General features: G+C 44.7%; 1 protein-coding gene across 4 annotated transcripts in view; it reads left to right on the top strand.

Moving 5' to 3' along the window:
- The window catches only part of NRP2 (neuropilin 2), a 114,086-nt gene that overhangs the window by 26,949 nt on the left and 60,351 nt on the right, over window positions 1-26,786 (top strand). For all 4 annotated transcript variants that reach the window (XM_016135087.2, XM_016135088.2, XM_016135090.2 and 1 more), the window contains exons 3-7: window positions 6,625-6,806; window positions 12,506-12,736; window positions 13,783-13,938; window positions 15,651-15,820; window positions 17,709-17,864. In XM_016135087.2, the coding sequence (XP_015990573.2) occupies window positions 6,625-6,806; window positions 12,506-12,736; window positions 13,783-13,938; window positions 15,651-15,820; window positions 17,709-17,864 (895 nt within the window). The remainder of the gene's footprint in view (window positions 1-6,624; window positions 6,807-12,505; window positions 12,737-13,782; window positions 13,939-15,650; window positions 15,821-17,708; window positions 17,865-26,786) is intronic.

Raw genomic sequence — 26,786 nt, 5'->3', positions numbered from 1 at the left:
CCTACTGAAACTCATCTGTAACCCCTATTGAAAATCTATAGGCTTAAAAATATATGCTAGATGGTACTTTAAGAGCTTATAAATATACAAGATACTATTTTCTCCCTCAATGGGCCATATGTTCACATTTAAGTGTATATGTTTTTATGCTTATAAAAATACTTCACTTACAAAAGCTAATATGTCATACCATCTGAACACTTACAAGCTAGGTTTCTATTGGATGAGTCTTGAAAACATGAATTCCAAATCTGCTCACTGCTTCTGTTGGTGATTTGTCTATTAATTTTGGCAAGTCCTATAGGCTTTGTTTAAACAAAACAGCTAAGTAAAAAGATCAAGATTCTGTTAAGTCTCTGTTAACTGAGACCAAGCAGTTTCTTTACTAAACCTGTTAGCTCCCGATATTCCCGTGCGGTGGCAATCTGACATCCCAGTCTCTCAAATCTTCATGCAACAATGAGACAAATGGACAGAGGTGAGGTCTGTGTACCCTGGAGTGAGGCTGTCTGGGTTCAGAGCCTGCCTCTGGCCTTTCTTCATCATTTGACTACGGACATGTCACTTAACCAATCTGAGCCTCAGTTTCTGCATCTGCAAATGGATGATGATTGCAACAGGGCCTGGTGTATATTAAATGAAGGTTGAATGAAAGAACATCTAAACGGAGGGCCTAACCCATAGTAAGTGTTCAGTAAAGGAGTTCTTCCCACTGATACAGTAGCTTCTCATTAAGTGGGTGGTACCAATGAAAGGGAGAAATTTAAGGAAATGAAATGTGCTTCCTAAACCCCCACCCCCTCACTGCGAACTGATTCCTCCATAAAGGCCTCATGTCCTTACTGAGCCTGAGGCTTTGGGCCTGAAGTGACCAGAGACTTCAGCATCCTGCAGCCTCTTTGTATCTTGGGCACTTCCTTCATTGGGAAGCTGTACATGGCAGCGTTGTTTTTTCTTCCTATTTTCCCTGCAGGTTTTCATGTAAGGATTAATAAGATAGTATTTGTAGATGTCTTTGAGCTTCCTGGAAGAAAGGCACTCCAGGAGGTGATAAATTCTCTGGCCTGGATAATCTACGCATGAAATATGGTACTTTGAAAGTGTGAGAAAAATCTCAAATCACTTTGACAGCATTTTAATTATAGTTGATTTGTTTGCCGCTAATAGTGAAAATGCTGTCAGCATGATTTGAGATGTTTCTTCCACTCAAAATGTTACATTTCGTGTTTTTGAGTCACGAGGCAACATTTTGGTTTCCAGATGCAACCAGAATAGCTCAGTGAATGTGTCGGAACACAAAGGCAGAGAGCATAAAACGGACCCGACATATTAAGTTCCTCAGAAAGTGTCATCGCAGAGTGCGTTCTTCTGAACTGGTAACGCTAACTAACCTCAAGACCCTCGTTCATTTGCTCGCTCAACAAAAAGTTATTGCCAGGTACCAAATATTATAAATTCAGCAGTGACAAGGCAAGGTCCTTGCTCTCATGGTGCTTATCGACAAGTACAGGACACAGATTCTAAACAAGTAAACAAGTATATTGACGAGACCTTTACAGATTATGATAACAGCTATAAAGGCAATAAGAGGGTGGTGAGGTCGAGGATACGGGGGTGCTATCTGAAATAGGGTGATCAGGACTGGTTTCTTTGAGGAGGTGACATTTGCACTTAGAAGAATGAGACAGTATCAGCCAGTAGAAAAACTAACATTTATTATAGGCAGAGGCAAGAGCAAAAACCAAGGCCCAGAGGCTGGAAAGAGCGTGTCATACACACGATGTGATGTCTTCAACGTTTTATGATATAAGAAGCATGAAAGGAGACCTCGCCTGGTTGGCAAAGATGACGGCTTCAGGACGCGGGTGGACGCAGGTGCTTTGGTGTGTAAACCTGAATGCCGCGGGATGGGCACAGCATTCTTCCTCGGAGCACCCGAGTACCCACCTGTGACATAGACATTCCGTCACAAGCAGTTCTTTGGGGCGTTCACACTCTGGAAGGGGCTAGGCATTCATCCTGCCCCACCAGAAGGGCCTCAGCGTGGTAGACCTCCCAGCGCAGGCTCGGTTGACTAACCCAGCCTTTGGTGGACTGCCAGGATAGAGTTAAGGAAACGAGAAAGCCTCTTTTCATGTTTGCCTAGTGATGAGAGGAAGAGATGAGACTGTTGCTTTTTCATATCTCTCCCGTGGACTCTTAAAATTAATTCCATTGTCAAGGTTCCCACTCCCCAAAGGTGGGTTTGAGAGAGAAATTAAGACTTTCAAGTCAAGAGAGGACAGAAAGCATTCTCTAGACAAATGCTCAACCTGCAGATGTCAGAATCTGTGAGGAGAAAAGTAAAACAGCTCTTGGGGAATCATTTTAGAGAAGGGGAGAAAAGAAATGGGAGTAGAGATGTCTACTTCACCTTAGGAAAGCAAATAGATGATAGATAGATAGATAGATAGATAGATAGATAGATAGATAGATAGATAGATAGATATAGAATACTGAAAGGTAGTGTAGAGCTCTGAAAGGAATTTTTTCATTTGAGGGAGATTATGAATAATGAAATGCAAACACAATGGTTAATATGTCTGTTAGCTGGTTTATATTTCCTTCTAGAAAATTAATAATGCATTCTAAGAAGAATGGCTTTTCAGGTTATCAGATTGTGGGGGTGAGCCCTGAGTTTGTGCCCCAGATTCCTTCACCAAACAAATGCTGGACGTTAGATGCTAGATGCAAAGCCATATTTATTCCGAGACCACAAACTTCCTCAGCTTCTGCGAGCATTCACAAATGAACCTGACAACACTGAAATTTCTGAGGAGATTTATTCCAGCTGTGGCAAATCTCTAATAATAAAAAATTTCCCCAAATGAGTCAGTCACACAGGAGGTAAATGAGACATTCTTTGTGAAGTCAGCATGTCGTTTGGAGTGTGCCCGGTATACAAAAAGCCCAGCCAGAGAGCTGGTAGTTAACTGGGGCTTGTCCACAGGGCAGAACCGGGACCTGGAGGGAAGGGAGATTGTAGCCACCAAATTACAACTCTCTCCCCTCAAGCAAACTTGATAGGAAAAACCAGTTTTTCTAAGAAGTTCAAGGAAGGGCTGGTTATTTGCTTCACAAAAGGACTCACCAGAGGGATCAGGGAGAACATTTATAATACGATTGATTTATATGAAAACATTTTTCAAAAATGCATCCCTTTACTCTATGTGTATTTAGATGTGTCACGATGTATTTGTAGCTACATTAAAAAAAGGATCTGGGGAAGTATATCTATTGAGGCAAGTCTGTAGCTGTGGCATTTGTTGGGTAACCTTGCTTCATCATTGATTCACTTAATCCCCTAAATTACTCCATGGGTGATTAGACAACATGATAAAGAAAAACCCCCGTTCTGACGAATGAGGAGCCAGTGGGATGTCTGGGCCTCTCGTTGTCCTTCCTAGAGAAATCAGCATCACTAAGACTGGAGCTATCTGGAGATCTTTAAAAAATATTTGTTAAAGTATTTTTTGAGTGCGGGCCATGTTCCTGGATTTCTTCCAGGTGCTCCCACAGGCTGTGTCTTATTTAGTCCTCACTTCCAATCTGTGAGATGGATGGTGATGGTGATGATGATGATGATATTTGCTTTTTCATTTGTTAAATTATGAAAGCTGGGTTTTTTCCTCAACTCTTCTACTTTGAAAAAATTTCTTAATGGGAGCAGTTTATTTTATGGATTTATGGCTTATTAGAGAAATGTAGGCTTATTGTAAATAATTCAGGTAATAGAAGAGAACAAAGAAGAAAGTAAAAATTACCAATTATTTTACCAACCATATATCTCACCTCTAATATTTTAGTATATAGTCTTCCAGGCTTTCTTCTGTATGTATGTATGTGCTAGGAATTACATACACACACACATACATGTATGTTTTAAAACATACTTTTAAAAATACCTATTATGTTTTTTTCATCCCAACAATATTCCATGGTCTTTTTTCCCGTACAAACAAAAAATATAGATCTATAGCACTATTTACTATAGCAGTGGACCATTTTATTTTATCCATATACCCAAATTGTTTACCCGCCCTCTGTTTTTGGACGTTTACACATGATGCTGTTTATAAACAAAGCATCCTTTCACTTTTCACATGCTTCTTTTTATATGTACACACACAAAGATGCATATACATCTTTGCACAATCGTCTGATTCTTTCCTTAGGAAAAATTCCTAGCAGTGGGATTGCTAGATTAAAGGGTATGTGCATTTTAACTTTTGTCACATTTTTGCCAAAACGACCTCCAAAGCGTTTGAACATATGTACATTCCTGCTTATACTGCACCTCTCCTTCTGTGCTCTGTGTCTCCAAGAAAGTCGCTTCTGCTCAAGGCTCTGTCTCACCTCTGAAATGGGCATGAGGATCCAACAGACCACGGTAACATTTATTAAGCATATACTAACCGCCAGGCTATGTAGTGACACTTGTGAGATTTAAATGACCAAAATAGTCTATGTAACAACCCTGGAAGAAAGGTTCTAATATCCCTGTTTTACTCTTATTTACTCCATTTCTGAGGCTCAGAAAGGTTAAGTAACTTGCCTGAGGGGACCCAGCTAATCAGGCACAAACCCATTTGTGTCTATTTCCTGGTTGAGAGGAAAGGGAGAGTCTTTCCTACAGGGCCTGCACTTACTCCATGTAAACCAGGTAATATCTGCTTAAAGAATCCAAGCAGCTTCCCTACTGTGCATACTGGTGGGACATCACCATTACTCAGCTGGCCATGACTGTCCCACCGGGCTTACCGCGCTATGGAAATAGCAAGGAGAGATTTTCCAGAAGGTTTGGGGAATTTCCTCTGAGAACAAACTAAGTGTCTTTCCACTTTTGTTTTGCAAGTGAGAAAGCATGTTTTCAAAGTCAGCACCATCTCCCACACTGAAATCACAGACCTAAACAGATGCCCCACCCCCACTGCCTTTCTCAATCTGTGGCCGTCTCTCCAGAGCTCCTGGGAGAACCCTGCCATCGCGTCTTCCCCAGACTTTAACTAGCTTCTGCGATTCTTTTGACTGTAGGATTTCGGCTCTCTGGGGTAGAAGAATAAACTAATCCTGGTCTGCTCCTTATACTTCCTTCACAGGCCTATTTATTTGGAAGTGGCTGAGCAATCTGAAATATGGTTCCCGGGGGCTGGAGTGAGGCCTCAGGCCATTCTGGCTTGAGAAGCCACTTCTGCAGGCAGCGAGTTCCCACAGACTCTGTGTGTGTGTGTGTGTGTGTGTGTGTGTGTGTGTGTGTGTGGCAGGAGCCAGCAGGCACATCCCAGGGAGGGTAGCCTTCCAGTCCCTGTTTTTACCCAAAAGAGATGTCTTACCTGTTGTTTTAACAGGTCGATGCAAAATAAATAAACAGGGAGGGAGAGGGTGCTAGATGGTTTTCAGTAAATAATGGTACCACGTCAGCAATTAGAAGGGAACTGGAGAGGTGAAATTCCCCACCTCAGCAGCTGTGACAGGAGTCTTCACTGGAACCCCAGAAAAGGAGCCCAAACAGAGCACCGTGAAGACTGCCGGAGCTCATACGAAGGCTGAAAATATGTGTCTGTACAGATAAAATGGCACAGTATGTGTGCACCATCCCACGAACCCAGCCAAGGATGTCTTTGAGGTGTCTTCCCCCACCCCAGGCCAGTGTGATTATGTTTGAGATGAGCTCAGGCCTTGGCAGCCTAGAGACAGCCGCCCACTGTGCCTCCCGCTGAGGCTGGGAGGTATGTGCTGTGCTCATGGACGCTGGGCCCTGGGGATTTGCCCCCTGCTTTTGGAGAAAGGTTTTTATGGCCTTCTCTAATATGATGCCGATTCCGTTTTAAAAAATGTGTTGTCGACTAGACACTGCTGATGTGAACTTCTCAGAGTCATCGCAGGGAGGGAGGGAGCCCATGTTTGGGTGGTTTTTGTCATTAACGATTAGAGATAAGAGAAGAGGGAATGACCCAGGAGAAAACCGAAATGTGGGGGAGGAGGCAGCAAAATAAAAATATCTCTGAAACATCCCCCGTGTGCCTGGCTCAAAGCCTAGCACCTTACATATGTTTTTTTTGTTGTTTTTTTTTTTTTTATTCCATCTCCATCCCTACCTTCTGAAGTAGATATTTTTATCCTAATCTTGCAGATGAAGAAATTGATGCTCAAAAGGGCTAAGTAACTTGGAGTGACACAAAGCTAATAAGAAACAACTAAGATTCAGAGAGATGATAATGGAAATTTAAATGGTGCTACGGAAGGAAGGAACATGGTTTTGGGGGGTTTTTTGTTTGTTGTTTGTTTTTGAGATATTTGATAGAAAAAATGCTATTGCTCTTATGTAGGCAAGAGATAAGGCATTAAAATCTAGCCATCCGCCAGGGTGCTCATTCCCCTCTGTGGCTTTAGTAAACTGATGCAGCTTCCTATATCTATTTTAACGGTCTACCAGCAACATAGGTGACCTTGGTTTATCGATCTGAAACTCATGAGTGTCCAGAAATGAATGGCGATCATATGAACTGGAGTGAGACAATGGTCCTTTTCGTCTTTTCAAAGTGATCTTTTCTCTATGTGCCCCTTTGCGCCATCCTCACCTAGGTATGACTTCATTGAGATTCGGGATGGAGACAGTGAATCCGCCGACCTCCTGGGGAAGCACTGTGGGAACATCGCTCCGCCCACCATCATCTCCTCCGGCTCTGTGCTCTACATCAAGTTCACCTCAGACTACGCCCGACAGGGGGCAGGCTTCTCCCTGCGCTATGAGATCTTCAAGACAGGTCAGTGTGGTCATGGGTGGAAAGCCAGGAGCTGGGCATCTTGGAGGAGATGGGACACTACCACCCGTGTCTGGCCGTGGGGACTGGGTCATAGTTACGTGCTTATAGATGGAGACAGGTGGTAAGGGTTACAGTTTTATCCAGCCTGAGCCAGTTGACGGAGGGAAGAGAGAGGTTCAAGGTGAACCTGGAGAGAGCCCTCGGTGAAAAGCCAGTTTAGGTCATCATCTAGCTTGGGAGGATGAGTTGCAGGGTTAGTGCTGGGTGCTGCCCAGTGGGCAGACAACATTGTTTGTGGCACCAAAAGACTAGGGGCACCAATTAAATAGAAAAACACTTTTGGAAAGAACTTAATGTTTGTGTGTACTTAAAAATCACAGTCATCTTTATGGGAAAAAGCAAGACTTGGTTGAACTTCCTCTTAATTACTTTCATGGCTTAACGTCGCCTTTATTTGGAATTGCATGAAGCAGAAGAAGATAATCTCTTCAGTGTTCAGAGTCTATAAAGATCTCACTATGACCTGCCCCCTTCCCATTAGGGTCATGCAGTAGCTTTTAAATTTGAATATGACTCCTAGAAATTCCCCTCGCTGATCCATTTTACTACTTCTACCCATTAAACCCCCACTTTCTAAAGGCCAATGAAGCCGACCCTCTGAAAAGCAATAAAAAAGATAGCAAAAAAAGAAGCCGAGAACGCTGCACATCAAGTTGACTACTTACTTTTCATTAGTTCCCTCTTAGATTACTTCAGGCCCTGAGAATATAGGCCAGCGCTTATTTCCGTAACTGAGTAGGCCAACTTCCATCCACAGGATACTGGTTCAGCATCTACACGTAAGCACTCCAAGCAGCACGCCCTTTCCTCCAATACGAGTTTATTATCTTGAGGCTAAGTGAAGCTTATCCTCCAGTCTTCCCCTCTCTCGGCCTGCTCTGCCACCTAAGAATCTCTTGCCCCATCTAACGAGTGTGTTGCCCTCTCCAGCAGCCTAAGTTTCGCAGCATGTGGATGGGGTCTGGTGAAAGGGGAAGCTGTCGGCCTTGTCATCGAGAGGCCCAAGTCCGGCGCCTGTTGAGTTCAGTGTGAGGGAAACTATTCATATACATATATATATATTCACTAAACTGTTCTTGAAAGGAAGTGGTAGCTGCTGAAAGCACTTTTTATATCCACTCTGTCTAAATATTTGTCGGATTTGTCTGCCTGGGAACAAGAATGTAGAGTCCGGGGAAGGGCTGGGGCGGAGGGAACTGTGTCAAGCCAGAACAGGAGCTCTGACTGTCTCAGGGCACAAGTCCCAAGAAGGTCCATTAACTGCGGGTCATCATGCTCCTGACTACATGAGGTCATGGAGACTGACGATCTGTGTTCAGTAGCTCGGGGAATTCCAGTAGCTTGATCCACATTCCTCTGAGTGCTGTGCAAAATTCAGATCAGTCAGTGCCACCAGCTCTGATGGCACATTCATTGTACTATCTTCTGTTGGGGAGCAGCGGGGGGAGAGAAGAGAGAAAGAAATAAAACCTCTTTTAGTGGGGAAGACAGGTGTGTAAATCCTCAGCACGTAACAGAAGCACAATAGATGTTGCTGAATGAAAATACGCGAACCGAAAGGGAAACTATAATATGAGGCAGAATGAGTGAGCACCAAGTACAGGTGTGACTGACGTGCTACGGGTATGGAAACGAGGGCTCCATTGAGTGGCTTGGCAAGCGGAGAATCTGGAAAGTCTATTAGATAGCAAGGTCTCTAGCACTAAAGCTGTCACTCAGCTCCACTGTGCTGACCGTGAAAGGAAAACAGCTCCGAGCAAGGTCTTCCAGGGAACTGGTCACAGAAAGTCAGACCAAGGTGAGCAAACTCATCTCCGTTTCATGCCTCCTGATGAAAGATGATACCACATTCTTCCGAAAGCCACAGAAAAAGTGCATGTTAACTGTAGCCATCATGCAAATTCGAAGGGACAATGTTAAAAGATAAAATATACCAGAGGGTATTGTAACTCAGCACTGCTGTCTTGAGGACAGACTGAAGTAGGATTTTGAATGAGGCGGCAAAACTGTGGACTTCCTAGGACCAGTAGTGCTAACCAAGGGAAGTGGCTCAGATGTGGGGGAAATGGGGCAGCCTACTTTGTGGACTGGGATTGCCCATGCGAGGAAGGAGATTACTGCAGTGGGAGTTATCTCCGCCAACAATAGCCAGACTTCTGGGAAATATAAGAAGATGAGAGCCCAGTGGTTTTCTCAGAGCCACTCATGCCCACTTAATAAAAGAGCAACTTTTAGCACAAAAGTCAACCCTATATAAAACATACACGTGCGGGAGTGCGAATTTCAAAACTGAGAAATTTAGGAAGATGAGCATTCTTCCAGGTCTCATGCCCTATACCCACTGTCAGAGTCTTGAGAGAAAATACACCAAGTTTACATCATCTGCAAAACATGAAAGAAACTCATGAACATGCTGAAGTAATCCAAACAAACAGCTATGTCTGCTGGTCAGAGTCATAAAGAGAAAGAAGAAGGGACCGTAAACTCAGATACACAGATAACCATACGGAGGGATCTGGAAGTCTTTGACACCGCACACCCTGGCAAGACTCTGCTGCAGAATTAAAATGACAGGCACAAACCCACTACCCGGGTACAGACAGGGACATGTGGCTGGAGAGGAAGGTTCATGTTTGCCCCGAATGAAGCGGTTTATAAAAGAGTCTGTATCGTACCATATTGTCCACATGTAAAAGGGTGAACCAAAACAACTTGCAAACTTAAAGGATCTCGAATCACCAAATCATGCGCAAAACAGAGAAAGAAATTTTAAAGTAACTTGAAATGTAACATTGGAGACTGAATCACTGGAAAAATGTGGTTTGTTTGTTTGTTTTCTGTTGCTCTTTGGACCAAAGTTCAAGATCAAGTTTTCTTTCCTGGTGCTCAGTGACATTTTGGGAACTGAAATCTTTGGGGTCATTCACAGATAGAGAAACTCTGGAGTGCCCCTTCTCCCAACTCTCTGAATCAAAGAACCAAATTCACATTTTGTGGTCCGGTCAAGCTCAGCTTTCCTTAAATCCACCATATTTTAAATAGCTTTATGCATACAGATTCTTCTTTCTCTTGCAGAGTTACTATAAAATTTGCAGTGGAATAACACAAAGTGGGCATTTTTCATACCAGAATCCTTTGGTACGAAATCATTCATTCACTGCAGCCAAAATTCCCCAGCATCTATGGACCATTTTAGCAATGAGTGAACTTGAGTATTTGTTGACTGAGCCATTTTTTAGAACTTTTAATCCTTTGAACACATTGCAGAAAAGATCTTAGATTCGGTAAATATCTGCAAGAGTCAACTTTTGTCTCAAGGATGGTCACCTTTTCCTGAGATCTCTTCTCCATGTTGGATGTTCAGCTGCCTGTTTTCTGACACTTGGACCACAGTCCAAACAGTGAGATGGTGTGATTACGGATGAATTCCCCAGACCTCTCTCGGGTTTACTAGGTATCCATTGTGGAAGCCCTTTCGCCACATGGATGGGAGGGACTGAAGAAAGATTCTGCCATAAATTCCCCACTCCCTGGGGGATTGGGATTCCCCTTGCCTGAGCAGGGAAAGACAATAGAGCAAACTCCAGGAAAGAATGTCAGGATGCCTCTTCTAGCACTGGAAGCAAGTTGCAAATAGAGTTAATTTCCTCTGGCTAAGTAGCCCACATGAAGAAGGCTTCACAGCAGCCCCAAACACTAATCTTTTCAAAATTCCTTTCGCCTCCCCCAACTCCTCCACCAAGACCTGCCAGCTGGCTAAGCCTTGCCAAAATGCCTCATCCTGGATCATTGAGGAGATGGGTAAATAAAACTGGAGACTCTATGGTTAACAATGAGGGAGGCCATCCAGCTCACCCCTCCAGGCCTGGCTGCCCACTGGACGGCCCTGCCCCTGAATGATGGAGTGCAGAGCTGCCGAGATACGGCACTTACAGAGCCTCTAATGAATTCTGGAAAGGTTGACTCTCGCCCCAGGTATCCGGGATCCGCACCTTGCCAAAGCATAGTACTGGGTAGAAGGGCGGAGGTGATGGATGGGTAGGTAGGGACATTGGAATTTTTTGCCTGATGCTCAAGAAAGTTGTGTTCCCCCTCCCCCGCTCATTTGCATGGCACCTTTCCTGAGTCAGACATTTGCCACTTTCCAAAAAGCCATCATCAATAAAGAAACTCACAGAGGGGCCTCTGCGGGAGCCTCGGATAAAGACATCGCTGCAGGCTAAGATCAGCGTATTGACATCACATAGTTATATTTCAGTGGGATCCCCAGAGGACACTTCCTGCCAGTAAACACCTGGTTTATCGAGTATTTCTGTGTTTTTTTCTTCATGCATAGAGTACCTATTATCCTCCTCATAAATCCTGCTACCTTTCTTAATTTTAAAATCAGAACATCGTGAAATCAATTCTAATTGTCCAGCATTTACACGCACAACGTTAACTCCCGTCACTGCTTGCTCTGTGCATTGCTGTGGGCCCACGGTCTGTGCTGCAGTGTTCTGGGACCATCCCTGGGCCTCCCCTGGCGAATAGTGTCTGGGTTAAAGCACATGAGGGCCCTTTTAATGTGACTCCACCTAGAGGTGTTAGGAGATATAGTGGCTGTAATCCTTTATAGCTTCTGCTGCCCTCCAAGCCCGCACCAGGATGCAAGTGTATATGGCGTTTAATAAGGATTCCTCCATGAGTCCCAAGAAAGCAGACCAGAGCTTAGAAGAGAAACAAGGCCATCCCCACTAGAAAGGAACCAGAAGCCTTCCAAATGTCAATACACTGCTGCTGCATTTTTCTAAACTTGCTGCTGGAGCGGCCTTTAACATCCCCAACGTCCTGCTGTGATCCACCGGCTACAAACGTCGATTGTTAATTGTCTGGCCACTACAGAGCAGCTCGTTTTAATATAGTCATGACATGAATGAGACCCGAGCTCCCCTTTGCCCCTCCCCTGAGGCACCTTGGATCTCGGAGGGAGAAGGGGGCACTTAGTTGGCTCTGGTACAATAGAGTCTGTGTTGAGGTCAGCAATAAATAAGGGGTAACATTGTTTGCCCTGCTGGCAATCAGCAAGCCTTCCTTAAGGATTGAAATAACTTACATTTCTGGAGCAAGCAGCTGAGTAATTGAGAAAGAAGACTCTGTTCCTCTTTTCAAGAGAATCAATCTCTCTCTCCCTCTCCCTCCCTTTCTTTCCATCTCTCTCTCTCTCTCTCTCTCTCTCTCTCTCTCTCTCTCTCTCTCTCTGTCTCTCTCTGTCTATCTCTCTCTCTCTCTCAATCTCTCTCTCTCTCCCTCTCTCTCTCTCTCTCTCTCTCTCTCTCTCTCTCTCTCACACACACACACACACACACACACACACACACACACACACTTTTTTCTAAACCCCCCAATTCCTCAATTGCTGTTCTTACTCTAATATGTAGAGCAAGTCAGCTCATCTCCCTAATTTATCTCTTTAAGAGGGTCTGGCTTAAAGGCTTGAAATGTGAATGTGAAGAGTATGTTGTTTCAAGGGCCACTCGAGTGGAAACAAAACCTCGGGAGTAGGGGTATTTGGGCCCAAACATGTAAGTAACCCATGCAATAGAGGCAGCCAAGCTATCTTCTACTGTCTTAATGCTACATTTCTTTTTTACACACAGGCTCTGAAGATTGTTCAAAAAACTTCACAAGCCCCAATGGGACCATCGAATCCCCTGGGTTCCCTGAGAAGTACCCGCACAACTTAGATTGCACCTTTACCATCCTGGCTAAACCCAAGATGGAGATCATCCTGCAGTTTCTGACCTTTGACTTGGAGCATGACCCCTTGCAGGTGGGAGAGGGAGACTGCAAATATGATTGGCTGGACATCTGGGATGGCATTCCGCACGGTGAGTGATGTCGCTCTCACAAGGCACTTCTCAGTGCTTCACCTTTGCCTGCTAATCGCTTTAGTAACAGTAAGAAAAGAGAATCAAGACTTCAGAACTCCTAGGGTTTGTATGTGACCCACGATGACTTTCTCTTCGTATCCTTCACCAGAGGTGATTTCAGAGAAATTATAGAAAGGCAGTTTCCTTTCTCAGAGATATTTCTTTGGAGGACAGGAGGAGACTGGCTAGATAATTGAATAAGCATGAAAAAACCTATAGGTAATGTTCTTTTTTGCTCCAAGTTGTCAGAATTTCCGTAGAAAATGACTCAGTGACCACCTTCTGTGCCCAAATAGGACTCTAGAGCCCAATAGATGAGGTTCGAATCCTGACTTTTTGCAGCTCTGCAGTCTTGGGCAAGTTACTCGACCTGTCTGTCTTATCTGAATAAATAAGCTGTTGTCATTATCATTATTATTACTATAATTTCATTATTCTTAATATAGTCATAGATGTCAAAAGGTGCATCACCCAAGGCCAAGAGGAACTAGGAACCTGTACTTCCCACATGTAGCCAACATGAGTCTTGGATATAGTCAATATTGGCAAAGAAACTGATCTTTTACTTTGGTAGCCATTCTAAGTATTTTGCATGATAAGGGAAGGAGACTCGATAGCTAAGCAATTTCATTTCCTGAGAAAAGCATAAAATTTAGTCATAAAACTTGGGTTTGAGTCCCAGCTCTATTATTTCCTAGCTGTCTAAAAAGTCATGTGACTTCTCCAAACCTCAATTTACTTTTCTGTAGAACAGGCATTAGAATACTACCTTCCAGCCTATCTCCCAGGGCTGTGAGAACAGAATAAGGGAAGGCCTACGAAAGTATTTTCTAATGTGCAGAAAAAATATGAGACATTGTTCTTAAAACACACCTTTGGTTGTTCTTTTATGTCGGGGCATGCAAAGTGATGCTTTGTCGAATTACTTCCAATTGTCAAGGGAAGGGAGAATTGTTGAAAATGGAGTTTGACATTTCCATACTTCCTGACTTCTCTTTATCCAGTTGGCCCCCTGATTGGCAAGTACTGTGGGACCAAAACACCCTCTGAACTCCGTTCGTCAACTGGGATCCTCTCTCTGACCTTTCACACGGACATGGCGGTGGCCAAGGATGGTTTCTCTGCACGTTACTACCTGGTCCACCAAGAGCCGATCGAGAGTGAGTTGGCTGGCTGGGAGCATCCCTCCTGTCTTTCCATCAGAGCCCTGAGGGTGTGCAGTAAAGAGAGGCCTGCCTCTTCAAGAGGAGGATTTGGGGATTCTACAGAATTTGCCATGGCATCTGAGTTCAGGGAATGGGAGCTGTATCCTCTTGCCAGGCAAAGATTAATGAAAATAGAACAAATGTTGATCTGCGTGCTCACTTCTTTAAAGGAAAAAAGTATACATAGCGAGAATTAGTGATTTCAAGGGAAAGTCACGGGACCATCTTAAGCCTCCATTTTCTCATCTGTGAAGAGAAAGAAGGTTAGTTTAAATATCTATATAGAGTCCCCTCCTGTGCTAATATTTTTTTGAGTCAGGGACCATTTTTATCCCTCTCCAAGCCTCAGTGGCCATTGTCAGAAAACTGAGCAATTTTAAGTCTCTCTTTCTATATATTTTGACATTAGACATCTCTGGCCCTGGGTCTGAAAGAAAGTAAATTGGACCTAAAAGAAAAAGTAAGTTTCTCTTACTGCACTGGTACATTGCTTGGACTTTCACTGCATATTTCCAATAAACAGCTTTTTGAGCTTCTACTGTGTGCCAGGCACTGTGCAAAGCATTAAAAGTGTAACTCTCACCACTGTGGTCATGGAACTTGCCATCTAGGCCATCAATCTCTTGCTCTGAGCTACCTTTTCAAATCAGCTCCTCTTGGACGTGTGGTTCATATGTGCTGCCATTTCAACTCAGAAGCCACTAAGAACTAAAGAAACACTTTAAGGATGATTAGAGCTGGGAAAATCCTGCCATGGTTGTAGACAGTGTACTATGCTTACCTACAGACGTGGCAGCCTGGCCTGCTGTAAAGTCGATGGGTTTTGTTCTGGGTTTTGATTTTGTTGTTTTTTTCTTTTTTCTCTTCAAAGAGCTCGCGAATATTGAGTGACAAGAAAATAGTATTGCAAATTGCACCAAGTTCTGCAAATGGCCAATGTAGTCACAGGGTTAATAGGTTTGATGCCTGAAAAGATTGCTGGTCCTTATCAGACACATGCACACACAGATATTGACCAGTATCCATGCTATCCATGGAAAGGACAGCAGTTAAACTGATAGCACAAGGTCAGAGTAAGTGATTTCTGGGGACATTTGCCCAAACAGGTGGTGCAAGGCAATGTAGAGTGACATGCAAGTGCTCGTAGAGGGGTCCCCCAAGGACAGGTATTTATTGCTTTGTAATGTCTGTTTTCTGTGCCAGAACTCATGAGACACTAGAGTTAAAGGAAGAAAGAAGCAAAAATGCCTTCTGGGTGTTTGTTAATAAGGCAGGCTTCCCACGATGTATCAGCCCACCCAAACTGCCACAAGTCTATCGCGCATGTACCTGTATTTCAATAATAGTGCATCTGGCATCTGCAAGCATCTGCAGCCTGCAGCATTAACAGTTCCGGTGCTTTAGATTGTACTTTAATTTGTATGATGATTCTTATTTATCCATAGCCTTATCTCTTTTAGGTCCAATTTACTTTCTTTCAGACCCAGAGGGGTTGTCAGGCTCTATGACTTGGCATAGTTGTTTATAAAATATGAGTGTATTATTAGGTCTTTAAGATGAGAAAGTGCCTGCAAGGACTTGTCCCTAGAAGGGAGCAGTGTTTTGAGGGTCCCAGGGGTATGAGGTTGAGATACCTAACTCTGCCCTTGACCGTCTCCATTCCCCAGACTTTCAGTGCAATGTCCCTCTGGGAATGGAGTCTGGCAGGATTTCTAATGAACAGATCAGTGCCTCATCTACCTACTCTGATGGGAGGTGGAGACCTCAACAAAGCCGGCTCCATGGTGATGACAATGGCTGGACGCCCAACTTGGATTCCAGTAAGGAGTATCTCCAGGTACTTACTCAGATACCAGAGAGTATTCAGAGTGTGTATGTATTGGTGGGCAAGACAGGTGGCTCCTCAGCTAGAGTGAACAAAGGACACAAAGAATATAAACACAGCACGCTTGAGAACTCCATCGCTTCATCCGTCCAAACAAGTACATGTTCCAGGCACAAACAGGCTGTGCAAGGCACTGGGCCAGGTGCTGGGATAAAATGACAAGGAAGGTGGACACTTCCTCTGCCCTTTTGAAGATTACCGGGCCTCGAAGAAGTTGTTTGGCCATGATGCTGCTTGCCCTATCGCTATAGATCTCCATGAAACAGTCTATGAAGAGTTTCAGATCTTCCTCATTCTTGGAACAGGGCAGCTTCAGAGACTTGATGGGGTGGAGGAGAGTACATTTTTCTAAGGGCAGGCTTGTTGAGTTGCTAGCTGAGCATGGCAGCATCTCATGATCTTTATATTCGGAGAGAACCCTGCCAGGAAGGTTATGCACATAGCTATCAGAAAAACACATGGGAAAATGTCACTAATGGGAATGAAACTCTAGTCCCCCAGAAGCTCTGCAGCATCTTTTCAGACTATTGTTTCTTTCCTTCTGAATAAGACTGCCTTGTAGCTTATGTTGAGTAATCCTCCATCGCATGACAGACTGGTCCAGTCCTCATCCCCAGGGAAGAGCAAGCTGCTAGCTCCATGCTAGAGCAGAGACTTTGATGACACATGGCAGACAGCCTTATGACCCATTGACGAGCCTGTCCTAGCTCTGATGTGACATGGTGACCTCTGCTCTGAGAAGGACATTGCAGAGCAGACAAAGGGAAAGGAAAGGAGATCACTCAGAAACTTCCAGGGTGTCCACAGAGGTTCTCACGGCACAGCCCGAAGGCCATTTGTCACTGTTTCTCCAAAAATTCTTCTCATCCCTGCAAAGCTTCCAGAAAGTTCTCCCTTGCGATGAGCATTCTATTGATTATACCCTATTTGAAGCTCTTAATCACGTTCTTTCTCTTATTGCTATCCACCTGTTTATCATGCACATATACGGCGCTAGGTACTTCTGTCGAAGACTTAATAATGCTGAGCACATATTAAATAGCCATTTAGTGCTTGCTGAATCAAATTTTACCAGTGTATGCTGGCTAAATTTTGATCACACAGAGGTTGCCATTAAGAAACACTGTGGCCGGCAAAGGAATGACATCCTGCAATTTTCAAATGGATTTGGTGCCGTGGGAGGGGAGGAGCTTCAAAATGTCGGCCATCCTCCTCACTGAGCAAAAGGTCAGGATGTGGTGCATAAGCCTAATTGCTTGGGCAGACTCTGCATGTCCTTTGACCCCTAAGTGACCCCAGCAACTAAATACACAATGGAGTGAGGGACTGAAAGGAAGGGAGACAGCTCTGAGCTGAGACTTTTGCAACTAGGGCATCGTAAGTGAATTGGATTGAATTGGACTGGATTAGAGTGGGGTGGATTGGATTGGATTGGATTGGATTGGATTGGATTGGATTGGATTTAGCCATTGTCCCTTTAAAATAGCATCTGCTTTTGCTATCTAAGGCAGCCCATTTTTTAGTAAGAAGGGGTTGTACTTCTAGATTTTCAATGATTCCTTCAAGATAAACTTACACTGTCCATTCACATTTTCAAATAGAGAAAAAAAGAAAAAATAATCAAGTTACAATTTCAAAAGTGTCCAATTCAGTGTCAAATAAGTAGAGTTCAACTGTCCAGCAGAATTACAAACTGGTCCTTAATTACCAGGACATCTGGGTGAATCACAGACATGAATTGCGAGCTAAGTATTACAACTGTGTCCCTTGAAGAAAAAGCCAGGTGCTGCCTTGTGTCAGGGAGTCATGGCCCCCTTACTTCTGCACCCCTCTTCCTCAGGTGGACCTACGCTTTCTAACCATGCTCACAGCCATTGCAACACAAGGAGCAATTTCCAGAGAAACCCAGAATGGCTATTATGTCAAATCCTATAAGCTGGAAGTCAGCACTAATGGTGAAGACTGGATGGTGTACCGGCATGGCAAAAACCACAAGGTAAACTCATTTCCCACCTCAAAGGCAAGCTGAGACGGTGTAAGGGGGGCGGGACAGAGGAGCTCCAAGTCGGCCCTACGTGGGAGAGGGGGCCATGTTCAGCGAGGCTCTAATAACTGATGGAGGCACGGGAGATGCTGGCCCAGAAAATATTCTTTCTTATGCTAAAATGATTGGAAAACACTGTTTCTCTGACAGCCTAGCTAGCTGCTGGTTGCTATTGCATCTTGCAGAGCAGAGAGAGAGAGAGAGAGAGAGAGAGACATGGAGGGATGGATGGACAGACAGACAGCACTTGCAGGGTGCTCTTTGACTGCAAATGAAGGAGAAAATGTGCTCCCAGCCCATGTCTCCCCACACAGGATTCATTGAGCATTTACGGTCTGAGTCCCTTCCACATGCTGGGTTAACAATCACAAAACCACATGAAACTGCAGTTCAGGAGTTACCAAGGTCTGGAAATGAAAGGGCACAAATCCTGAGAGGGAATTACAATGTCCCAAAGAAGAAAGAGGACAATAAATAATGAGGAGAAATTCAGCTTGTCAGGGATGGGATCTGAACTGGCAATCACGCTTGGCAGCAAAGCATTGAACTCTCTCAGCTGGCGCCTTCAGTGTCTCTGGCTCCCAGAGGTGTGTCCGGGTGGGTGATATGAGGCTTTTGTTGTACATAGGGATGAATGTCTGACACTGAGCTTTCTTAAGACACATGGCATTCAGGCCGTGAACAGGACTGCAGCTGGCACGGTGGTGTCGTGGTTGTAAGGTACACTCAGCGTGTGGGGCGCTTTTCGGAAATGGCTGATGGGCTCACCTGGGCAGGGGGAGCATTCTGTTTGTCATGGACCAGCTCTCCGGTCTGGAAGGAGGGTGCTCATCCTCCCTTGAAGGGCCTTGGGGACAGAGGAAAAGGATCTCTCCTCTTTAGTGCTACAGTTCTACCAGACCCCTGGTCTGTGGGTTGTGAATGATCAAAACGGGACCAGATGTGGCCAGATCTGGAGAGGTTAAACTCTTTTCCAGTCTCCTCAGCTTCCGTCAGTGACCCACTGCCGCTTACTCTTGCTCGTGCAACCGGAAACTTTGGACCCAGAAAATCCTGAACTACCATGTTGGCACTATTTCACTCAGGAAATATGAGTTTTTAAGAAGTGGGTTTTTTTTTTTAATTAAAATTGCCATAGTAACATGACACCATTCATCTGAAAATCGTGGCTTCTAGATATTACTAGGTATCAATACACACATATACATAAATTCCCCGTTTTCACTGGACAAAGAAAGCGAGTGAAAGTCTTCCCATTCTGACATGTGAAGCCAGGTTTAGTTTCTCACTGACTTTGTTTGTTTCGGGAAGAGTTACCACATGTCACTTGGAGATGGCAAGCCCGAGCGGGCTAGGTGCTGGGAGCACTGTGGACTGAGTCCTTATCCCACCCCCAATCGTTTTTATGCCTTCTTTACCCACCCAGTAAGGAACTAGGAGAACCCAGAAGATCAGCCAGGCAGGTGAGGGCCAGCAGCTGGGTAGGGGTATCCTGGGGGAGGAGAAGGAGGTTCACCTGGCTGCCTCCCTGTCCAGGCTCAATGACTAAGCAGCACAGGCCAGAGGGATACTGTAGCATAAGCTGGTTTTAAAAGCACACAGATGGACCGGGATGCTATTTAAAACACCATTTGTAGGAAATCTGCTTTTGGAAATACCTTAGCACTGCACATTTTGATAGAATACTGTCCTTCCCGGATTTATCCCTTTTATTCATTCTGCAGAGAAGATATTCCTGAGAATTGAATTCTACTTTCTGAGCTCCTTTAGAATTATTCTTTTCAACCTTTTCATATTGGATACATCATTTACTCTTTCTCTCTCTCTTTTGCCTCCTCTTCCCACCCTTAGCTAAATTTCTTTCCCCAGAAGCCAACGGGTAGTTTTGTTGTTGTTTTTGTTGTTTGTTTTCTTTTAGTGAATCATTACTGCCCACATAAAGGGCACTGGAGCAGAGGAAAAGCCCTTTCCTCTAGTACCTAGAAGGAAGCAAGAGAACGCAAAGCCTGCCAATTAGGCACTGCCCCCTCCCAACACGCCTCACCCCAGGGACTCACTGAGGTGTGGCAGCCGCAGGGGAGACCTGCCGGTCCTCCCCGCCAAGGGCCATCTCTGCCTCCCCCTTATTAGCAAATCCACCTCCCCGATGGCCACACCGTGCGTGTGCCCCAGCACAGCCCTCTGAACGCTTCAGGTTGAAATAGTTAAGTGAACCGTGCCAAATAGATTTGTCAAGTCTGCTGCAGTTTGATTTGATGCCACGAAGGGGAGTCAGGCTAAGGAGGGGACTGGGAGGCAGGGAGGGGAGAGTTTTCTCTATGTCTATGCCGGGCGATACCGCTGAGTCTTTCTTTGTAGCCGCTGGATGGCGGGCACTGTGCCAAGCTCACTGGTGCTAAGTGGTGGGCTTGAAAGCGAAATCCAGACAACAGAACCTGCGAGCAAAGCATAGTTGAGATGGAGGCAGCAGGCAGCTCCGCTCCGTGGTACAGAGGGAGGGGTTTGCCAATGCGAACCAGTGCACAGGGTATGGAGAGCGGGTGGTGATGTTTGGGGCGGAAATATGATTTTATTCCCCGGTCACAGTCAACACTAATGCAGTATACCAAAGACCAGGTAATTGGGGAAATTGGCAAAAAAGCAAGATTAATAAGTACTCAAGGTGGTGGGAGATGGCCATGCTATTTCCTTGTGAAACACTGTGCACAACTTGGACCCAGGCTGGGCTAACGTGAGCACTGGGCCTATGGGGAAACGGCTTTCTTCTTGTTGCCCCGAAGCGAGGAAGACTAAGAACCCTTTCCCAGCCTCTCCCAGGCTGGGAGCAGCCTCTACTTGGTCTCTTTCCAATCCACAGGTAGTGGCGAGGTTGCCTCTGAGAAAGGCACCCCGCTGTTGCTGGGGACATTGCAAGCATCCTCCCGGCAAAATGCAGCCCAGTTACGCAGGCCATATGTACAGCACATTCCCAAATCCTTATCCACTTCCACATGCTATAAATATGGAACCTATGATTTTCCTATAGGGCGGGTCCTCCTCATGCGTATTTATGGTGTAACCACAAAGCAGAGAGCTCGTTTGCCTAATGGAGCCCATATCCAGCCATGTGCTCCCTTGGATTTATACAAATTGCTTCACATAGATTTCCTCAGAAACCACAAGCAGCAAACTACTGCTTTTGGTTTCCCCAGCTGTATTAATAACACCCCAAACATAGACAGAGTGTTGTAAATACAATAGTAGAAGGCTCGTGGATGTGTCTGTAATTATAGGCACAATTATGTACACACAAACCCGGGTTGAGGCGTGGAGCAGGATGGAGGCATTGGAGGGAGTGAAGCCTCGGCCAGGTTCCTGCTCACCTCTGGGATGCTGCGCTGGAGGGAAAGAGACGAGACTCGTGTCAGGACAGGGGGACAGAGGCCATTGCCCTTATATGTCGAAGTAACAGCCTTTGCCTTGAGTTCTCCTTTATTTGGTAAACGTGGGTGTCTGTCTCCCTTGTTGACACAGCTCTGGTTACCTTTCTCTTAGTCACGGTGGCTGCTGGGCTGTTCTGATGCATTTGGAAGGAATTCGGGCCGAAAGAGAAAGTCTAGGAGGGTGCTCACTATATCCCGATGACCACATTGAGGATGGGACGGTGAGGACAGGAATGAGGAAAGGTTTGGGTCTGAGTTTTTAGAATTACCCGATAACGAGTGGCAGAAATGCACTAAGCTCAATATGTAATGTAATGACAATCTCCAAAAGACTCAGCGAACCCTCAGGCACCAGCTTATCAGCTTCTGAACTTAACTATGTTTCAAAGACCGTGGAATCGAAGCTCTCGGAGACAAGCAATTTGCCCCACGGACATGGGGCTCGGTGGAGTGCTTGCAGAAGGCACCTGGTTGCCAGACTTTGATTTCGAGGAGGGTGTTCTCAACAATCTGATCCACACCTTGCTCATCATCTTGCCTCCAGAGGGAAACTGACTTCCTAGATGTTCAGTCTAGGGGTCAAGAGGTGTGTATTTTCCTGGAGAGCCTCTGTTATAGCGGAGATCTGAAAGCAAGTCACACTTGGGCAGCATGGCTTGGAGCTCCGGGCTTATTGTTTTGGAGTCTGGGCTCCCTCTTAGAATCCTGAGGATGCAGAGTTGAAAGAAGTTGCTTTGCATTTGATTTGGCTACATCCCTTCAAAACAAACACCCCGCTTCAAAAATCCTCTGCTCTGTATTTATTTTCTAAATGAAAACAAATCATTTTGAAAGCCATTTGGGAATTTTATAACCTCTGCGAAAATATCAGAGACTGAGGAGGAGAGAGAATGGTGTCAGAAAAGCAGACCCCCAAATCAGTTGGCTCACAGTTTGAACCACGTGACATTTATTCTTAGATGACGTACTGTGTGACCTTGGAAATGTCTCTGAACAGCTCTGTGCCTCAGTATTTCTGTCTGCCCACATGGAATGGTGCTGTAGCTCCTGTTGGCAAAGCACATGGGGATCTGTAGATGGAAGGCCCTCTGCATATATAATTAATGTATTAGACCCACAAAGCTCTTCTTGAGTAGAAGCAAGTTATCAATTTAAAAAGTAACAAGGCCTCGTGGGATATTTATTTGCCTCTTTTAAAGTCAGAGGTCTGGGAGGGACCTGATAAGTCATCCAGACCTCTCCCTGCATCTGATGGGGCTTGCACCTGAGGTACCTCAGGTAAACATTACCCCTCTTAGCCTCATTCTTCTCTTAGGAGTATAGTCATTTCTCCAATTAATCATTTTGCTTTTTCCATTAATACCTTTTTTAAAACCTTTTGGTGGATGACCGGCTTCCCCTTATCCTTTTTATTATCGTAATTTTGTTTACTATGTATATGATTAAGACAGTGACTCAAACTGTAAGCTAGTAATGGACATCAGACTTTAAAAGTCATAAACATGATTACATCATCTAACCAGGGTTATTTGTGTTCAGAAGAGGGCCAATACTGTTTCCAAATTCAAGTCCCCCAATTTATCTGCTCCCCTCAATTATAACTGAGAAGAATCCAGGGCCCTAGGTAATTAAGTTTGTCCCTTATCCATTTGCCATGGGATGAGCTCAGACCTTTAAACTCTCCACTTAGGAAGCTCTAGGGAAAATTTCATTATACATAAGCTTGGAACCTTTTCTCTATCAGTCTCCCATGGCTGGCTTCACCCAACTCCCTTGGGTGCTGAATTGTCTCCAGGAGCCGAGGCTAGCCTCCCTGGGCGCTTTCAGCCTTGATGCAGAATTCCCCGTGCTTCCCAGGCCACTGTTGTGCGCAGGACCCAGGGGGACAGATCAAAGAAGCAGGGGACATGGAAAGACGATGTGATTTTGCTTGGGCTGGGAAAACATTCTCTTTGCCCTAACCTAGAGCCTCTAGATGAGCGTTGGAGCCAACGCCTCCTCTGGTAGATAGTCAGGTCATTTGCCGTCTGCATTTCCCGGTTCAGGTTTGCTCAGATTCCCCTGAAAGAGACTGAATGCAGGTAGCAGATAGGCTCAGGAACATCACTCCCTGTATCCTTTCGCTTTCTCTTCTGCCCACCTGCAAGTCAAAGGCACCACCTTTAAAAATGTGGCAGTGTCTGTTTTAGGTGGTTCTCAGTGTGGAGGGCCCTTCCCACCCAGTTAGAATGTCTGTTTCTCCCTCCACCTTTATGGGAGGGCGCTGGCCATTCCCTGCAGCCCCTCATTGCTCTGATGCTGTACTCTCCCCCACCCCGTCTCTCCTGCAGCCCCAAATCCCTGAGTGGCCCTCCTCTCCTCTCCTCCCTGATGCTTTCCTGTCTCAAATCTTGAAACTCTAATCCCGTTAATACGCTATGTTCCAGGGCCCAGCGTCTCGATGGGGGTAACATAATCCTGCAGTAAATCTAACGGCCCCACAAGACACACACAGATGGGGATGCTTCCATCCCACACCACCCCGCCGCCACCCCCAGAGAGAAATCTACCAGCCTCCCCAGCACTACACCCCACGATGTGCTCCTGCTTCTCAGTCTCCTCCTTCACCTCAGCAAAACTGCTTGATGACAAAAACAGCCCTAAAGTAAAGGAGAAGGAGACAGGAGGGCATCGTGGTCGTAAATGAGCACTTGGCGGTTAGGGAACTTTCTCTGCCCTACCCCCATCTTTACCCTCCCTTAAAGTCTCTCTCCCTCTCGTATATGTATGAGAGAGGCACATCCTTTCTGAGTCTGTGCCTGGCTAAATTCCCACATCTACTAGAATGAAAGCAGCTTCAAAAAAAAATTTTTTTTTCTCGTCTTTAAGGAGGAGTTTTAAGAGAGAAATGTCAAGACCATGATTTACAAAAAGGAAAAAAAAAAATGTCCATTACCTTAACATCATTTTCCCTGAGTGTAACAGCCGCCCCCACCACCATCCTTTGAATGTTTGGCGCAACAAATTAATTAAACAGGATGGCATTCATTGATTAACAATTCAGTTTTACGTGTAGGTCCAACGGCTGGTTTTGGAGACGTGCAAGGGAGGTGGGCGGGAGAGGGAGGCCAGGCTCTTGGCTCTGCAGTGAGGAGGAGTCAAGGCCACGGTGGGTGCGATTGTTTCTGAGCCGAATTTTTTAAATGTGCTGCTCTGGGTTTCACCAGTTTCTGCCCTGCGTTCATGCCACCTCTGTCTTTTGCCTGCTTTGTTCTCCTCCCTGAGTGTCTGTGCCAAGTAGATTGAAAAGGAGAACTTTGAGTGCAATGAAACATTTATTAGTGAAGAGAAATATTTATTTATTTAAAAAAAAAAGAAGAAGAAGAAGAAGAGGGAGAATATCTCTGGTATAGATTCTACCCGAGGGCTCCAGCACTGTGCTGTCTTTGAAAAATTTCCTGCTTTCTTTCAGTCCCTGGAGCTGGCTGTGTTCAGATATTTACAGCAAAATAGAAATAAACTGTAGGTCCCACCATAGGTAAAGAAGAGACAGGTGTGTGCAGACTGAATACCGAAGCCCTACCCAAATTGGAGGCAGTGCCCATACGGAAAGCCTGTATCTGTCCACCAAGGGTCTGCCTCAGTGAGGAAGGTGTCATAGCCAGGTAACACCAAGAGCCTACACTGCCTCTCTCTGCCAAGGAGTTCAAGGGCTTTGATGGACACGGAGCATCTACACTGTCCTGAGCACCTGGATGTTGATGGCAGAAGTTATGCAGTATAGGAGAGGGACTCAGGCCTAGCAGAACATCCCCTGGCCTAGAAACCTCCACGGTGGGCAATCTGAAACACTCGCTGTTTGTTCTCAGCAGTGCCAAAGTCGCCGCATATTCTTCAATGAGACTTCAGGAGGAGTGATCAAAGAGAGGTGGCTATGACTAGACGTGGCATGTGACAAGCAGAGAAAAGTTGACCTTAGAACCCATCAGTTATGCTTTCTGGATAGATATTATATATATAAATAAACATATATATGTGCATTTATTTATTTACTTATTTATAAATATATTTACATACAAATATATTTTAGATGCATTTATATAACGGCATATATATATGCTTTTATTTTACATAGTATTATAGTCCATGCCTTATGAGTTCTCGGGCATGGTCAGAACATGTCGATTTTCTTTGCTTGGTTGAGGCGGGGGGTATAGATAATAACTAGACTGGGATGTTGGATACCGGCCAATTTAATTGGGAGGTGCCCCCACCCCCCCCGATCCCCACTCCTCTGCCAGAGGTGCAAATCAGAAAATCCGTGAAGTACTGCTGGTTTAAGATTCTGTTTTACTGAAAATAAACCAAAGGTCTCAAGAATCAATTGGAAAGTGTTGGATTATGTTCAGAATTCAGTGAGGCACCAAACGGATAATTCAAACAACTTTGTGCCCTGAATTGTTTTTTAACCTGGTTTGTAGAGATATACTCGAAGAAAGCTTTACGATCAACATACCTTATATATGTGTACATATATATACACATACACACATATTTACTTATTTATTATACATTTTTTATCCCCACTTTTTAAGAAAACTAGGCTCACCTTGAACATACTTCCGGTTTTCCTTTGGTTGGTGAAGCAGCCATATTAGCATTTTAAAATTAGCAAAAATGTATACCATCTGTGACATCAGCTTTCAAAGCAAATGTTATAATTCGATCATCACATTTGATATATGCCAATCTGGACATACCACATGCTGACAAGCCACTGAGTTTTCTCAGCATTATGGACATCTCACTGCCAAGTTATAGCCTGAAATTCTTTGGCCTCGAGGTTTGACTTCAGAATCAATGGCTTTCAGAACTTGAACTCTCCCAGTTTAACAAAGGCCCATTTGTTACTTGTGATGTAGCGTTCACTCTAACATCTGTCCTGGGTGTTGCGCAGGCATTGAAGCCAGCAGGGAAGGCTGGTAGACTTTAGTGTCTATCTGCAAGCCTGTTATCGACTTTGTTTTCCTGAAGGAGAAACCAAAGTATCTAAGGTTTATTGATTTGCCTGTAGTGATTCAGTGAGTCGGCAGGGAATAGGGAATAAAACCAATTTCCTGGCATCATTTCCCATGCACACAACCCCTTTCTTACCTTGCAATGGCTAGACTAGAAGCCAAGAATCTATCACAGAGAATTTGATCAGAAAACATATGAAGGGTGATTCTGAAACCACAAAAGCATTGAGAAAGTCATAAAGATGTATAATATATGATAGCATTTACCAGCTATAAATAGGGAAGTGCAGGGAGAAAAATAGAGACCTCGTAAATGCATCAGGTCAGGAAAAATAGAAAGGGCTTAATATTTTATTAAAAATAGATTTTTATAAATTGCACTTTGATATCTTTGGGTGAAAAAACAGTATATAAGGACTAAGGTGTTGTTATTTATTACTCTTCATTATTCTTAA

This window comes from Rousettus aegyptiacus, unplaced genomic scaffold (assembly GCF_014176215.1).
Source record: "Rousettus aegyptiacus isolate mRouAeg1 unplaced genomic scaffold, mRouAeg1.p scaffold_m13_p_2, whole genome shotgun sequence".
NCBI classification, from domain to species: domain Eukaryota; kingdom Metazoa; phylum Chordata; class Mammalia; order Chiroptera; family Pteropodidae; genus Rousettus; species Rousettus aegyptiacus.
This window is presented reverse-complemented; position numbering and strand designations above follow the sequence as displayed.